Here is a 17541-nt window from a genome sequence, read left to right as displayed (position 1 = left end):
TAGATGAGGTAGGCATTTTTACACCCATTTTACAGATGAGCAAACTGAACTTTAGAGAGCAAATGTTCCATGCCCAGCTAGTAAGTGGTAGAATAGGATTTTCCCACATCTTCTGGTTCCAAATACAGTGTTCTTTTCATTCTGCTACATGCCTGCTCACCACTTCCCCAGGCATATTTGGAATGCTCCAGAGACCCAAACCCTGCAAGAGGTGGGGGGTGAAGGGGTCAGCCTGATTTGACTATACATGGCTTTCCAAAATGTATTTTCGGTTTCATTGGATCCACCACTGTGCTCCCCACTGAAAGCTCAAGATAAGGCAGGCTGATTCAATTGAGCCTGCTATAAATCTTTGTAATCCTAGCATTCTCCAAGGCTGTTTATGGCTCTGAAATTCAATTAGCAGATAAAAATTGCTCTATCTTTCCCCTAAAGTTATTGTTTTTCTTAATTAAAACAACTGCAGGCCCATTCAAGGGGATTTTCAAAGAAGGGTCTTCCTCTCCCAAGCACTCTGGCCTGGACCTCCTAGAGTTGACCTTAGGGCTTTTCTGTATTGCTCAGGACCTTTGGCTAAGGACTTTCCTCTTTCTCTCCACCTTCCCCATTTTTCTGTTCCTCTCTTTATCTATGTCCTTTTTCTCTTTTCATTTTTGTCTCTCTGTTCAGTTCTTTTGTATACATTTCTTATTTTTCTTTCTCTTTCTCCATAATTCATGTCTTTCCTCCCTCCTCTCTCGCTTTCCCTTTCTTTTCTTTTTCACTTCTCTCTTCTTCCCTCATCCTCCTCTATCTTCTTCCTCTTCTCTTCCTCCTCCTCCATCTTCCTCTTCTTTCCCCTTCATTTTTCCTTCTCCTTTATCTTCTTTCTCTTCTCCTCCTCCATCTTTCTTTTCTCCCTCTTCATTTTCCCCTTCTTCATCTTCTTCCTCTTCTCCTCCTCCTTGTCTTCCTTCATCTTCTTCCTCTTCTCTTCTTCCATCTTTTCTTCTTCTACTCCTCCTTCCTCTTCTCTTCCTCCTTCGTCTTCTTCCTCTTCTCCTTCCTCTTCTTCTCTTCCTCTTTTCCTCCTCCTTCCTCATCTTCTCTTTATCTTCTTCCTCTCTCCCTTCTCCTTCTTCTTCCTCTTCACTTCCTCTTCCTCCTCCATCTTCTTTCTCTTCTCCTATTCCTCCTCTCTCTCTGCAGTTACAATATGATGCTGTTCTTCTACAGTGATTTTTAGACTCAGCAATCCAATGCCTTGGTGAGTTTATGGGAGCCACTTCTTAATTTTATCACTTGTTCCCGTCATGTCCTGTACTTCATCTAGGACCAACATCCAAGTCTCGTTAAGATCAAAGTCCTTTGTGAGGCTAGTATCTCTTGGTCTTTCAGGGTTCTCATTAGAATAATGGCTCTTCGATGATAGAAGTACTCACAGGAAATTTCTGGCTTCTTCAGAGAATCTTGTTGAGGCAATAGTCATCCCTCCTACCCACGTCCCCAAGTTCAGATGCTTCTGAAACAAGAAGCCATGCATGTGAATTTATAGAGGTAATCAAGCTGAGACCTGGAAATGACCTTAGAGACTGGCATCTAGTTTAATCAACTCATTTTTTGGATGAGGAAACTTGAGGTTTCCTCTGAGCTGGGATGTGACTTTGTCATTCTCACTCAGGGAATTATTGGCACAACTGGCACTAGAAGCTGAGTGCTGGACTCTTTCCACTTAGACCACACTGACTTTTCCCCACAGCCTGAAGGATGCCCAGAGAGGAGATCATCTTCTAAATCAGACCTGGGCTCACCAAAGATGGAGTTGTATCTCCCCATCTGGGTTGGATGAAATATGCAAACCGTGTCACCTGGGCAATTCTTAAGGATTAGCCCCTAAGAATAGATTGCTGGAGTCAGGAAGATCTGGGTTCAAATACATCCTCAAACACTTCCTTAAGTCTGGGCAAGTCATTTAACCTGTCTGTTTCCTCATCTGTAAAATAAGTAAAATGATATTACTTACCTTTCAGGGTTGTTGTGAAGATAAAATGAGGTAATATTTGTAGTAATAATAGCTAACAATTCATATAGTGTTTGCCAAGTGCCAGGCATTTATGCTAAGTACTTCATAATTTTTATCTCATTTGATCCTTCAACAGATCTGGGAGGTAGGTGGTATTATTACTCCCATTTTATAGATGAGAAAACTTATTTATGTATTTCATAAAATAAATGTCTTTATAAAGTGTTTTGCAAACCATAAAGCACTATATATATATATACATATATATATGCTAGCTATAATGATGATAATGGATGAATTGGTAGATGAATGGGTGGGTGGAGAGCAGTATCCCTAATCTCAGATTGGAGCCTATTCCAGAGTGGGGCCTTTCTCTTTATTTCCATTTCATACTGTAGATGAGATCAGAGCTTCTCTTTTCCCCTGCCCCCAGTAGCCTGTGGCCACATTCATTCTATAAACATGGCAGTGTTAGGCTTGGACTTCTGTCTTTCTCAGCTTCTTGGTGTCACGTGTAGTATGTTGGGGATCATGCCAATAACATACTTTCTTTTGCACTTGTGCCAAGACATAGGCTTGCAGTCTCTAAGAATAACAGCCTTCTGCCTCCGGGAAGACAGACCGAGCCAACAATGTAAATAAACATGAGCTTTACTGGGTGATTTATATTGGGTAGAGATAATCCTGGCTCATGGTTTTCCAAAAGACTCAAGTCTTGTTTCAGAAATGTTCCTTTTGAGTAGAGAGCTGCCTTCTGTCCCAGAAGGCCTGTTGAATAATGGCTTGCATGGTCTTCTTCCAACCACAGCTATCTGGCTGCATTCAAACAGCATCCTTTGAAGATACTAGGGTATAGAGTACTGGGGACCCAGCATCATTCTAGGTACTACAAGGAGGAGAAAAAAAGATCAAGAAAAAACCCTTGAGGAACTTTCAGCTAACATGGGGGAGATATATGTGCCCTGGTGAAATCATAGATCACAGAATAGAAGAGTTAGAAGGGACCTTGGTGACCATCTTGTCCAACCCATTCATGAAAGGAGCCATCATGATAATTCATCCAGTAAATAATTGATCAACTTCTGCTTGAAGACTTCCAAGGAAGGGTAAGAATGGGGAGGTGGAGCTCACCACCTTTCTAGGGAGCCAATTCCACTTACTGTTCAGTTGTTTCAGTCACGTCTGACTTTTCATGAGCCCATTTGGGGTTTTCTTGGCAAAGATACTGGAGTGGTTTGCCATTTCCTTCTCTAGTTCACTTGACAGTTGAGGAAACTAAGGCAAAAAAGGTTAAGTGATTTGTCCCAAGTCATATAGCTAGTAAGTATCTGAAGCTAGATTTTAATTCAGGGAGATAATTCTTCTTGACTTTCAGACTTGGCACTCTGTCCACAGTGCCATCTACTTCCACTTTGGGATAGTTCTAATCATGAGTACATTTTCCCTGATATCAAACTCAAGTTGTCTTTTTTTCTTTTCAGCATCCACTATTGCTTTTTGTTCTATCTTTTGGGGCCAAGCAGAACAAATATAATCCCTCCTCCAAGTGTCAGCCCTTCAAATATTTGTCTCCATGAAACATCTTTTCTCTAAGCTAAAAGTGTTTCAACCTGTTCTCATATGTTAGGTACTCAAGAACTCTCATTATCCTAACTGCCTTCTTCTGTTCATTGTCTAGCCTGTCAATATCCTTCATAGACATTGATTCCCAGAATGGAACACAATACTTCAGAAAAGGTCTGATAATGGCAAACAGCAATGGCACTATCACCTCCTTTTTCCTGGAAGCTATGTCCCTCTTAATGGAACCCAAGACTCTGTTAGCTTGTTGGCTGCCACATCAGACTTCTGACTCATATTGAGCTTGAAGTCCACTAATAACCCCATATTGGGTTCAGAAAAGTTGTTGCCTATCCATGTTTCCCTCATTTTATGGTGTGTTTTTTTTTAATTCAGGAGTAAGACTATATTTATATATATTTGGATTTGTTTGATCAGATTTATCCAAATAGTCTGTTGAAGTCCTTTTGATTCCTAACTCTGTCATTCTCTTTAACTGTCCCTCAGACTTGATAAGCATACCATCAATACCGTCATCTACATTGTTAATTAAAAAAAAATCAAGGCATGGTACCAGGCATAAATCTCTGGGATCCTCCAGTGTGGACTTCCTGCCATTTTCTCATTGAACTCCCCACCCCCAATATTTTTTTCATTACACATAGAAGCATTTTTTGATAGTTGTTTTTTTTCTGATATTTTTAGAATTCAGATTTTCTCCCCCACCAGGTGAATATGTAGTCCAATATAGGTTATATCCATATTTTCATGTAATACATATTTCCATATTGCTCATGTCAGGCTAGAAGACATGTATCACACATATAATAGAAATGTCATTAAGGAAATATAGTGGAAGATAACACGCTTTGATTTGCACTCAGACTCCAACAATTTCTTCTTTGGCTGTGGATAACATTTTCATCATGAGTCCCTTGTGGTTATCTTGAAGACTTGCTTTGCTGATAATGGTTGAGTCCTTAACAGTTGATTATCATATAATATTTCTTGAACTGTAGACATTGTTCTTTTGGTTTTGCTCACTTCACTTTGCATCAGTTCATGCAAGGTTTTCTAGGTTTTTCTGAACTCATCTTCTTCATCATTTTTTATGACACAATAGCATTCCATTACAACCAAACACCACAACTTGTTCATCTATTCCTCGAGTGATGGACAGCTCCTCAGTTTCCAATACTTTGCCATTATAAAAAGAGTTTGCTAAAAATATTTTGGTACAGGTAGGTCCTTCCCCTTCATCTCTAATCTCTTTGGGACACAGAACTAGTAGTGGTATTGCTGGGTCAAAGGGTATGCATAGTTTTGTGATCCTTTGAGTCTGGTTCCATATTCTTCTCCAGAATGATTTTATCAGTTCACAGTTCCACCAACAGTGTATTAGTGTCCCAATTTCTTCACATCTTCTCCAACAAATTTTCCTTTTTTGGTCATACTAGCCAATCTGATAGGTGTGAAGTAGTGTCTCAGAGTTGTTTTAATGTGCATTTCTTTAATCAATAGCAATTTGGAACATTTTTTCATATGACTATGGATAGTTTTAATTTCTTCCTCTGAGAACTGCATGTTCATATCCTTTGACCATTTTTTTTTATTGGGGAGTGCTTTGTATTCTTATAAATTTGTCTCAGTTCTTTATATATTTGAGAAATGAGGCTTTCATCAGAAACACTTGCTCTAACATTTTTTCCTAAATTTTCTGTTTCCCTTCTAATCTTGGTTGTACTGGTTTTATTTGTACAAAACCCTTTTAATATAATCAACATCATCTATTTCATTTTTAATAATGTTCTCTATGTCTTGTTCATTCACAGATTCTTCCCTCATCCAAAAATCTGACAAATAAACCATTTCATGTTTTCCTAATTTGTTCATTGAACTTTTAACAGCTACTCTGAGTCTGACAAATTCAACCAGTTCCAGATTCATTTGATTGTATTATTGGCTAATTCATATCTCTTCATCTTCTCCATAAGAATAGCATGAAATAACTTATCAATAAGTAACAAAATTTAAGTAAACTTCATTTATAGCACTTTCCTCATCAACTTTTTAAATAATCATCAAAAAAAGAAATGGGGCTAATCTAGTATGACTCATTCTTGATATAGCTATGTCAGATCTTGGTAACTATTGTTTCCCTTTCTAAGTGTGTGCCCCCAGCTTGATCTATTCTAAACTTTTCCCAAGAATCAAAGTCAGATCCACTGGGCTATAGTTTACAGACCCCGTTATCTTCCTTTTTAAAAAATTGAGATGTTTTTCTTCCAATCTTGAAGTATCCTATGCATCATCATTTAACTAGAAAGGTTTGTTGATGATCACCTCAGCCAGTTCTTTCAGGACCCAAGGAATGTAGTTTATCTGGGTCTGGCAACTTGAATTCATCAAAGGCTAGGTGTCTCAGTGGATAGAGCATTGGGCCTGAAAGTCAAGAAGGCTCCTTTTTTGTGAGTTCAAATCTGGCTTCAGACACTTAGTAGCTGTGTGACCCTGGGCAAGTCACTCAACCCTGTTAGCCTTGGTTCTTCATCTATCATCAAATGAACTGGAGAAGAAATTGGCAAACCATTCCAATATCTTTGCTAAGGAATCTAAAAATAGGATCAAGAAGAATCTAACATGACTGAAAAACAAATATTTTAGGACAGCTAGGTAGCATAGTGGACAGAGTATCAGGCCTGGAGTCAGGAGGACCTGGGTTCAAATTTGACCTCAGATACTTCATAGCTATGTGACCCTGGGCAAGTCATTAAACTTTGTCATGCCTTTGACCTTTTGTCTTAGTGTTGTTACCAGAACAGAAAGTAATGGTTTTAAAAAAAACACAAAACAATCTTTCAGGTTGATTTATTTCTACAATGGGAGCATCTCAGTTATTCTGTTGATACTAAGTTGTGTTCATTCCAGAAGATAGTGTTTTCTGGCCTCATCCTACAATTCTGGATATGATCTATATTTGGTGCCTTGTGCCTAGTTTGGTTTGCCCTAAGTACTGACAGACTATCACTTCCCTAGTCCTGGACACTAGGCTAAAATTAATTAAAATCCCATTAGCTCTTCTGGTTGTCATGTGGCTTCTGTTGACTCGTACTGAGCTTCCATCCATTCATACCCCCAAGTCTTTCTCATATAAAATGCTATTTAGCTGTATCTCTTCTGTCTTGTACTGGTCCAAGTGGCCGAGTGAAGGACTCTCATTGCCCCTTTGCTGTTTCTGGAAGCCAAGTCTAGCCTTCTGGCAGACTACCCTATCCCCTCTGCCTCACCTCCCTAATTTTTCCTTCCCTTCCTCAAGTCCTTTGAACAAGTTGGTATTATTACCCTGAAAAGAACTCTCTTTAGTTTTAAAAATAAAACAAACCAGAAAAACCAATTCTTTTAACCAGAACTCTAATCCAGAGCTCACCCGCCAAAAGTACTGAATGGAGGAGCAGCTAGGTTGCTCAGTGGCTAGAGAACCAGAACTGAAAAATGAGAAGTCCTGGATTCAAATCGGACCTCAGGTACTTCCTAGCTGTGTGACTGGGCAAATCATTCAATCCCCATTGCCTACCCCTTGTGGCTTTTTCCGCCTTGGAACCAATACATAGTGTTGATTCTAAGACAGAAAGTAAGGGTTTAAAAAATATACTGTATAGGAAATTCCTATATTGGGAAGGTGGTTGGACTAGAGGAGCTCTAAGGTCCCTTCCAGAGTTCCTTTGAATGCTAAAGTTTCAATGATGAATTTGAAGAATCCACAATTCAAATTTTTTTTTTTAAACCCTTACCTTCCGTCTTGGAGTCAATACTGTGTATTGGCTCCAAGGCAGAAGAGTGGTAAGGGCTAGGCAATGGGGGTCAAGTGACTTGCCCAGGGTCACACAGCTGGGAAGTGGCTGAAGCCAGATTTGAACCTAGGACCTCCCGTCTCTAGGACTGGTTCTCAATCCACTGAGCTACCCAGCTGCCCCCCCACAATTCAAATTTTCATAAATTTAGGACCTCTAAATCTTCCTCTCTTGAACTCCTCCTCCTGTCCTGGACTTTAACACCCTCCTCCTCTAGTACCAACCAAGTGACCCTTTCCTGAGTCACCTAAAGTCCTTGTTTATTTCTGAGGGAAGGGCAGAAAGGAGTGGATTCCGGGGAGGGAGCCCTTGCATCTCCCCACCATGCCAGATGCTGGGCTCTGGGTGGATGTTTATGGATAGTAAATAGCCTGTCGGAGGATGATGCTCACCAAGCCAAGAGCCGCCCAGCCTGCCAGCTGCCGGCTAACCCTTAGTTAACAACTGATCTAGCACTGGCTCCCGGATGTGAGAACCCAAACAAACAAGGTTCTTAGTCAGAGGGTCAGCACATCTTCATAGAAACCCCTTTCTATAACCCTCTATTCTCCTTGTACAACCTTATCTTTATGTAGGGGGAGCCAGGTGGCACAGAACATAGAATATACAGAAAATATTAGACTAAGAATCAGGGAGTTTTGAATTCAAATGTGACCCAGGTCAAGATCTTAAACCTTTCTTTTAGTCTTCAAGTTCTTTAACCCTGCCTCATTTTACTTTTCTGTAAAATGGCATGGTTAATAGCCCTGAACTCCCAGAGATGTTGAGATGGTCAAATGAAAGTTATTGTTATTATTTTATTATTATTAACCACCATAGAAAGAATACTCAGTGTCTCACTGTACCCCCCAAAGTCCTACAAAAGAAGGAAATGCTATAGTGAGTGGAAAAGTCATTAGACTTGGAGTCTATTTAAATGATGGCTCTGTTAATTACGACACCTTGGGCACCTATTTAACCTCATTGGGTCTCAGTTTCTCAAATGTATATTGAGGGCATTAGAGTAGATGCCCTTTGAGACTCTTTTTAGCTTAAGAGTCTGCTCCATCCTATATCTCACTCCTATCACTATGCTGCGGCTTACATTATTGGCCCTTCTTGGAATGTCCTCCTACCTATCTCTTTGCTTATCTCAACTCAAGCTCCACATCCTCCAGGAAGTCTTCCTTGACCACCCCAACCTTTGGTGGGTCAAATCAAGTCACAGTTCCATGTAACTTCATCTTATATCCCCACCAGATAGGGAGTTCCCTGAGGGTGAGGTCATCCTTTTCTCTTTTCTCTCATGGTGGTCAACATAGGATGGAGTCCATAGATGGTGACTCATTGCCAACTTGACTGGTTACTTGATTGCTAAGAGAATCCCCTGGCTTTTCTTTGGCTCTTAAAGGCTTTATCTCTAGGTAAAGGAACACATGTAGCAAGCCCCATTTTGGCTTCTTATCAGGGTTAAATTGTTACCTCCATGTGTCAGGAAAAGCCAATGGATTCAGAGGCAAAGGATCTAGGTTTAAAGCCAGAATTCATTATTTTCTTGCTGTGTTACTTTGAACAAGTCCCTTCCTTTCTCTGAGGCTCAGTTGTTGATGTTTTGAAATCTATAAATGAAATTCTATGGAAAAATAGCATCTGTTGCTGAGTAGCCATGCTGCCTGGAAGAGGTGACTGTTTCTCCTCAGCATCCCTAGCCTCATTGCCACCCCCACTGGGCCAGAGAGATAAGCTCCCTGGCATCCTCTCTGACATTTTCCCACTGCTCTGGCCGTAGGCAGGAGAGGGACTGCTTTGAATTGAGAGGTGACCCTTTGCAGTCCCTTCCCTGCATGGTCAGGCCAACTAGTGACCCCATCTCAGGTTTCCTTCTATTTTAGCCCCTGGGAAGCTGGGATTATGTCTGGGATGGGCTATTTTGGGGACTGATGCTCTTCAGCAGCTGCTTGGTGACCTTGGTGGGGTAGGGGTGGGGATGGGGAGGGGGAGAGGGCAGACACATTTGTCTCCAGGGAGTCCAAGTTTAGATTTTTGTAGTCATCTGGGCCTCCTTACCCCTGGAAAGCTGCCTTAGGGCTCAACTTAGGGAGGGTTTAAGAATCATTCATAGATCATCCAATATGAGGACTGGACTTAAGAAATCAACCAACCATGCTGGGACTTATTTTATTGTTCAGTTGTTTTTCAGTCATGCCTGACTCTTCATGACCCATTTGGAGTTTTCTTGGCAAAGATACTGGCGTGGTTTGCCATTTTCTTCTCCAGTTTATTTTATAGATAAGGAAACAGGATTAAGTGACTTGCCCAGGGTCACACAGTTAATAAGTATCTGAGGTCAGATTTGAACTCAGGAAAATGAGTCTTCCTGACTCCACGCCTGGTACTCTATGTATTATGGCACTACGTAGCTGCCTGGGACTTATTTTATAGATAAAGAAACAGATTTAGAAAAGGTGCCTTGTCTCCTCTCCTTGCTCTTATCTGCTTACTTTCCCCCTTCTGTATCTTTATGTAGAACAGGGCTGAGGACTGGCCCTGGGAATCTTCCACCAACACCTACCTTTGGCTTGACCAATCCATTTATTAGTGCCTTTGAAGCCCTTTTATTCAGTCAGTGATAAATCTGCACCACTTGATTATATTACCCTCTAGCCTACTTCTCTCCATTATGTGTACATAGAGATCAAGAGAAACTTGGACAAATCTCTAGGTATGTCCACAGCATTTCCCAATCTGCCTTGTCCCCTGAGCCTGCTGGCAAAAAATGAGTTTAGTCTCCCAAAACTGGTTGGTTGTTTGCAAACTCTGGCTTAGTGATCGCTACTTCCCTTTCTAAATGCTCACAAGCATTCATTTAATAATATGCCCTAGAATAATACTAGAATTGGGGCTGCTAGGTGGCACAGTGGATAAAGCATTGGGCCTGGAGTCAGGAAGACCCGAGTTCCAATTTGAATGTCTGAGACTCAGACACGAGCTCTGTGATTCTGGGCAAGTCACTTAACCCTGTTTGCCTTAGTTTCCTTAACTGTCGTCAGATGAGCTGAAGAAGGAATTGGCAAACTACTTTAGTATCTTTGCCAAGAAAACCCCAATTAGGATCCCAAAGAACCAGACATGACTGAACAACAATAGAGTTGTTCCAAGTTTATGGATCTGTAGTTTTCCTACTTTCCTTTCTCTCCTTTTACAAATGGGGATACTTGCTTACCTTTATCACTCTAGCATTTGTCCTGATTTCTACAGTTTTTAAAAGATATTCATGAGTGATCAGTAACCTGGTGTCTTGAACTCCTTTAGGACTTGTAGATCATTTCTTACCATTTAATTAATCATCCCTTTCAGCCATGTTTGTTCTACCTTTTCATGTCCAAGGATCATTCATGGAAGAGAAGATGAAACATAATAGTTGACCTTAACATTATACCATCTCCCCTATGTTATTTTTTAAGATATTTAATGTGAGTAAGTTTGGGGTGTAAAAGGTGATCTCTTTCCTTGAAAAGATTACATTCATGCCTAACTATAGCCCCAAAGTTCTTTATATATCTTTAATTTTGGGGTGGGGAGAGTAGGGGATTGGGGAATGGGGTGAGATTGCTCCTAAAGTTTCCTGGTCACTTAGTTCATTTTGGATGTTAGCTTTCCTAACCATGACAATCTTTTAAATTAATCTTTTTTTAGTCAATCAGTCAAATATTTATTAATTTTTTTTAATGTGCCAAACACATTAGTCCTTAGTCCATTAGTCCTAAGTCCTTTTGTACATCTCCTTTCAAATTTAAACTTAACAGAGAGCTCCCTATGCTGTCACAACATTCCTTTTATATGCTCCACACCCACCTTTCTTTCTCTTTGTTTTTCTCTCTCTCCCCCTTTTCCTCTTCCCTTCTTTCTTGGTCCTTCCTTCATTCCTTCCTTCCTCCCTGTCTCTCTCTCTCCTGTTCTTCTTTCTCCTTCATTTATTCCTTTCGCCCTTTCTCTTTCTCTCCCTCCCTCCCCCCTCTCTCTTTCTTCCTTTTTTCCTTCTTTCTTCCTTTCTTTTTTCTTCCTCCCTCCGTCTTAGACAGAATAACAGCAAAGGCTAGGCACCTGAAGATGACTGCCTTGCCCAGGGTCACACAGGAGTTGATTTAAACCCAGATCCTCCTGACTCAAGGCCTGGCTTTTTCTCCACTGTGCCACCTAGCTGCCCCCACACTATCCTTTCTTATCAGAGCCATAAGCAATCACGTTGGTCAGAATTTCATTTTTTCAGACCCAAATGGCCTTCTGTGGGAGACTTCCTTTTTAGAGGGTCAGGCTAGGATCATACCTGTCCTTCTTCTGAATTTCTTTCAATCTCTTCTCCTAAAGTCTAGAGCAGTGATAGCAAGCCTATGGCACATGGAGCATTCTCTGTGGGCATGCCGCTACTACCCTTACCAATTTGTTACTAGAAAGGCAGAAGGACTTGGGTAGAGCTGCTCCCTTCCCCCTCTCCACCATGCCTGAAGACATTCTTCCCTTCACTCACCCGTGGGATAAGGGGTGGGGTATGTGGTCTCTAAAAGGCTCACCATCACTGGTCTAGAGCATAGGTCTGCCTATGTCCATAATGCTTTTCTTGGCTCTTCCCACTTTCAGGATAGCATGGCTACTGTTTTCTCACATTTTCACTTATTCTTTTTTCATGGGATAGAATTAAAGTTTCCAATTTTGTTCCTATTTTTCTCTGCTTCCTGAGAGATGAAATTGTCTGCAGGAAGGGGTCAGAATTTGTAGAAGCTCTGGCTTTAGTCAAAGCCCCACAACCTCTCTGAGAAGTTGCTGTATGTCACCAAGTCAATTCCCCAGAATGATCTACTTTTCCGGTTGATTTTCTTCTCCCATCCCTTTAGTCTGTTCTTGCTAGACTAGAGGGAAGCACCTTGGTGATGTGTCTGAGAGCTGCTGGGAGAATTTTCCCATAAAGGGCAGCAGGCACAGGAGAGGGAGGGCCAGATTGCTCCCTTCTTTCCCACTTCTGCCTCCCAAGACAATATGGCACCCTGACTGCTTCAGGGAAGAGGCACTGGGGGAGTGTTGGTGAGGGCTGAGGACAGAATAGTCACAAGCAATGAATTCAGACTCATCTTTTGGAAAGAGCCACTTCCAGGGCCTGGATTCCGGACTGCCAAGGTCACCCACCTTCTGTTCCCCTCCCTAGTGTGTTTTTTAGCACCCTAAAAGGCCACAAATAGATTTCACCTTGGAAACAAAGGCTCACCAGAATCCATCCACAGGGAGAAATTAATTCAGACCACTCCTTGGAAAGACAAATAGTGAAGCTGAAGTGTAAGTAATTTGGCCACATGATGAGAAGATCCTGATGTTGGGAAATATTGAAGGCAAAAGGAGAAGGGGATAACAGAGGATGAGATGGATAGATAGTGTCATGGAAGCAAAGGACCTGAGCTTTGGACAGACTTCAGGAGGTAGTGGAAGATAGAAGGGAGTCCATGGGGGTACGAAGTCTTGCACAGCTGAATGAATGAATGGACTACAATTCACAGGGAGAGAAGTAAGGCATGGGAAATGTAGGTACGGGATGGGTTCCAAAGCTGTATTCATTAGGGTCTAAGACACTGGTTCTAGGGAAGATAAAAAAAAAATGAAACCATCCCTAACCTGGAGGAGCAGCCCCCGGGCTCTGAAGCCCCCTTCCGTCCATCTTTCTAGCCCCAGAGCCAGTGCCCCCACCTCTGACCGCTAGCGCCATGGCCCTCTGGCTGCATTCGAAGCCCATTGTTTCAGGATCCTCCAGCCCTCCATCCTTGCCCAATAGGGAATCCTGGCATGACGGCTTTTAGCCTTGAATCTTCCGGAGCGATTTGTGCTGTGTGGGGGCTAAAGCTTGTCTGATTTGTCTCTTCCCTTTTCTTCTCTCCCTCCTTCTCCCGCCCCCAAAGAGAGCGAGCTCGTCCCCCCAGACTGCCTGCGCCCTCGCTCCTTCACTGCCATCCGAAGGCCCTCCCTGCGGAGAGACCCGGAGGACACTCGCCTCTCCGTCAGCCTCTGCGACCTCAACGTGCAGGACGAGGGCTTCCAGGCAGCGGCGGCCGTGGCGGCCTCGGCCTGCTCCATCCCCCAGAACTCCCTCAACTCTCAGCACTGCCACCTGCTGCCCCCCCAGCTGGAGAGCGACCTCCGCTTCCACCAGCTGCGCGGCGCCCACATCAAGATCCTGGACGAGCAGACCGTGGCCCGGCTGGAGCACGCCCGGGAGGAGCGGACGCTGGTCTTCACCAGCCGCCCAATGCACGTCGGGGAGACCATCTTCGTCAAGGTCAACAAGTCCAACACCTCCCGGCCCGGGACCCTGTCCTACGGCGTCACCACCTGTGACCCCGGAACCCTGCGACCCAGCGACCTCCCCTATAATCCGGAAGCCCTGGTGGATAGGAAGGAGTTCTGGGCCGTGTGCCGGGTGCCCGGGCCCCTGCACAGCGGTGACATCCTGGGCTTTATGGTGACTGCCGACGGGGAGCTGCACCTGAGCCACAATGGGGCCGCAGGGGGCATGCAGCTCTGTGTAGACGTTTCCCAGCCCCTCTGGATGCTCTTCAGCCTGCACGGGGCAGTCACCCAGATCCGAGTCCTCGGTAGGTCTCCCCCCTTTCCCAAAAGGTTTCCCCCTTTTGCAAATTACTGGGCCTCTGGGAAGACTGGCCACCTGGGCGCCAAGCCAGACCCCACCATGACAGGAATAGAACCAAAGAGCCTACTAAATGCTGGCCTTCCTAGTGATGGCAGGTGGCTTATCCACTGTGGGAAAATTAGAAAGAGGTAAGAGCTTGTCTTTATCCCCACCAGCCTCTGGAGAAGACTATACCTTTGGGGGGGGGGTTGTGGGTGAAAATATGACATAGTAGAAAGAGGTAAGAGGTTGTCTTTATCTTTACCTGTCCCTGGAGAAGACTATACCTTGTTTTTTGTTTATTTTTTTTAATTTTTGGTAAAAATATGACATAGTAGAAAGAGGTAAGAGCTTGTCTTTATCTTTACCTGCCCCTGGAGAAGATTATACCTTGTTTTTTCTTTATTTTTAAAATTTTTTTGGTAAAAATATGACAGTAGAAAGAGGTAAGAGCTTGTCTTTATCTTTACCTGCCCTTGGAGAAGATTATACCTTGTTTTTTCTTTATTTTTAAAATTTTTTTGGTAAAAATATGACATAGTAGAAAGAGGTAAGAGCTTGTCTTTATCTTTACCTGCCCCTGGAGAAGATTATACCTTGTTTTTTCTTTATTTTTAAAAAAATTTTGGTAAAAATATGACATAGTAGAAAAAGGTAAGAGCTTGTCTTTATCTTTACCTGCCTGGGGAGGAGACTATACCTTGTTTTTTGTTTATTCTTTTTGTGTGTGAAAATATGACATAGTAGAGAGAGGTAAAAGCTTGTCTTTATCCTCACCTGCCTCCAGAGAAGTCTATACCTAGGGTTTGTGTGTGTGTGTGTGTGTGTGTGTGTGTGTGTGTGTGTGAAAATACAACAGAACAGAAAGAGGTAAGAACTTGTCTTTATCTCTACTCACCTACAGAAAAAAACAAAAAACAATGCCTTTTTTTTGTAAAAATATGACAGGACAGAGAGAGGTAAGAGCTTGTTCCTTGTGTGTGTGTGTGTGTGTGTGTGTGTGTGTGTGTGTGAAAATATGACAGTAGAAAGAGGTAGGAACTTTCTTTATCCTCACCTGCCTCCAGAGAAGGCTATACCTAGGGTTTTGTTTTTGTTTTTGAAAATATAACAGAACAGAAAGAGGTAAGAACTTGTCTTTATCTCTACTTACCTCCAGAAAAACAAACAAACAAACAAACAAAAAAAAACTATGTCTTGTTTTTTTGGTAAAAATATGACAGGACAGAAAGAGGTAAGAGCTTGTCTTTATCTTCACTTGCCTCTGGAGAAGACTGTGCCTTGGTTTTTTGGTGAAAATATGACATAGAAAGGATGCTTGCCTCAGACCAACAAGGCCTGGGGTCCTCTCCTCCTTACTGACCTGTGTGACTGTGGGCAAGTTGCTCAGCCTCAGTTTCCTCCTCCGGGAAATAGGGAAAACAATCCTTGTACTTCCTTGTGCTCAGGCTTGGGGGAAGGGGGAGGAGCACCTTCTCAACCTTGGAAGTCTAGAGCGAGTTATTTGTTCATAGACTGCCAGATCAAGGAGGGACTGTTGTGATGATCTAGGCCAAATCCCCCATTTTGCAGAGGAGGAAGAGGGAAGCCTGGCGAAGTTAGGCCTCAGACAGGGTCACCCAGTCAGTCATGGGCAGAACCTCGGCCTGGGCTGATTCCACTCCACCGCTTGGCTTCCCAAATACTTTTGACTGTGCGTGTGTATGTGGCCGGGTTTATGTGTCTATGAGAAAGTGGACCACCCAGTCTGAGTCTTCCCGGAATGTGTATGAGGGGCAGCTAGGCGCCTGAGGAGAGAGAACGCCAGGCCTTGAGCCGGACATCGGGGTGGGGTCAGATCTGGCCTCAAAGCCTTCCTGGGGGTGAAGGGGGGGCAAGTCCCTTAACCCCATCTGCCTAGCCCCAGCCCTTGGGCTTCTGTCTAGACCTGTTACTAGGGCAGAAAGGAGTAGTTTAATAAAAAATTTAAATCATAATAAAAATTTTAAAAAGAATGTAGGTGAGTGTGTGTACATTTGGGGGCAGGGGATGATTCTGTGTGAGTCATCTATCCCAGGGAAAAATGAAGATGGGGACCCTCCACCTTGGAAAGATCAGGCTTGGGGGCTCCTTGACAGCAGACAGCTTGCTTGTTTGTCTCATGTCCCCCCAGCCCTCTAAGGCCAGTGCCTCGTAAATACGGCGAGCACTTCATTAATACTTTTTCAATAGAACTCTTTCGATTAAGGCTGAGTGAGGCCATATTTCTGTCTCAAATATTTTTTGCCTGAAGGAATGAGGCTTTCCTGAGCATCTCCTCTGGGCTTCCTGCCCCTGGGCCTGGCCTTGGCTTGGGGGCACCGTGGTCTAGTTGAGGTGATGGGGCTCCCAGGTTGTGGTAACAGGGTAAGGGTCCGGGTGGGGGGTGGGGGGCAAGGTGGGCTGGAGTTAGGGAACGTTTCCCAGAAGAGGGCTTGAGGCTGAGCCTTGAAATACAGACCATCTGTTTGGAGCAGCAGGGATACGTATGCCTCCCAGGATTGGAGGGGTGCAGAGGAGGCAGGGCCCCCCACTTCCATGCAGGATTTTTGCCCAATCACCACCAGGAAGCCTGGACTCTGCTTTCTACTCTCCAGTGTCTGATCAGTCTCTATCAAGTACCTGCTGCGTACAGTTCAATGTGAAGTGCTGGGGAAATAAAAGACTTAGGAGAGACACAGCCCCTATAGAGATAAAACATGGGGCTCCTTCTCAGGGTCTTGCCTTTGGGGTTTAATCTTTTTTTTTTAACCCTTACCTTCCGTCTTGGAGTCAATACTGTGTATTGCCCAGGGTCACACATCTGGGAAGTGTCTGAAGCCAGATTTGAACCTAGGACCTCCCATCTCTAGGTCTGACTCTCAATCCACTGAGCTACCCAGCTGCCACCTGGGGTTTAATCTTTAGAGCCTCATGCTCTCAGGATTTCAGGACAGAACAGAGGGAGCCTTGGATATTGGGATGAATATTAGAGTAGTGGCTCCCTTCTACTATGAATTGTTTTCTTGGAGGAGGTGGAAGCCTCTATAATCAGATTATTAAGGGTGCCTCAGTTTTTCCAGGAGTACACAAGTGGAGGAGCAGTAACGTCTGCTTTGACTGCCTCATCAGAGAATGGAAATGAAGGAACTTTATTCCTTCTTCCAGGCTGGGTGGGAATGGGGCTTGTCTGTGGTCCAGGTACAGGTAGGTGTCTCTCCATCTGCCCTCTATTCTTAGGTGGAGAGAAGGATAAAACAGGGGCAGGTAGTCAATTGGATTTGTTAAAAGCAGCCTCTGTGCAAACTAGAGGATCCTATAAAAGAAGTGAGGATGGGAGGAGAAGAAAACATTTAGGTGGAATGACATCATGTTGGGGCCATAAGAAATCACCATCTAGGTGGCACAATGGATAGAGAGCCAGGTCCTGGGTGTAAACGAGCTCCACATTTCCCAGCTGTGTGATCCTGGACAAGTCACTT

General features: G+C 43.4%; 1 protein-coding gene across 2 annotated transcripts in view; it reads left to right on the top strand.

Moving 5' to 3' along the window:
- NEURL1 (neuralized E3 ubiquitin protein ligase 1) overlaps positions 1–17541 on the top strand; it is a 109171-nt gene that overhangs the window by 85156 nt on the left and 6474 nt on the right. For both annotated transcript variants that reach the window (XM_007479081.2, XM_007479082.3), the window contains exon 4: positions 13335–14027. In XM_007479081.2, the coding sequence (XP_007479143.1) occupies positions 13335–14027 (693 nt within the window). The remainder of the gene's footprint in view (positions 1–13334; positions 14028–17541) is intronic.

The sequence above is a fragment of the Monodelphis domestica genome, chromosome 1 (assembly GCF_027887165.1).
Source record: "Monodelphis domestica isolate mMonDom1 chromosome 1, mMonDom1.pri, whole genome shotgun sequence".
In the NCBI taxonomy this organism is placed as follows: Eukaryota; Metazoa; Chordata; class Mammalia; order Didelphimorphia; family Didelphidae; genus Monodelphis; species Monodelphis domestica.
The sequence above is the reverse complement of the archived record's forward strand: the minus strand, read 5'-3'. Positions and strand labels throughout refer to the sequence as shown.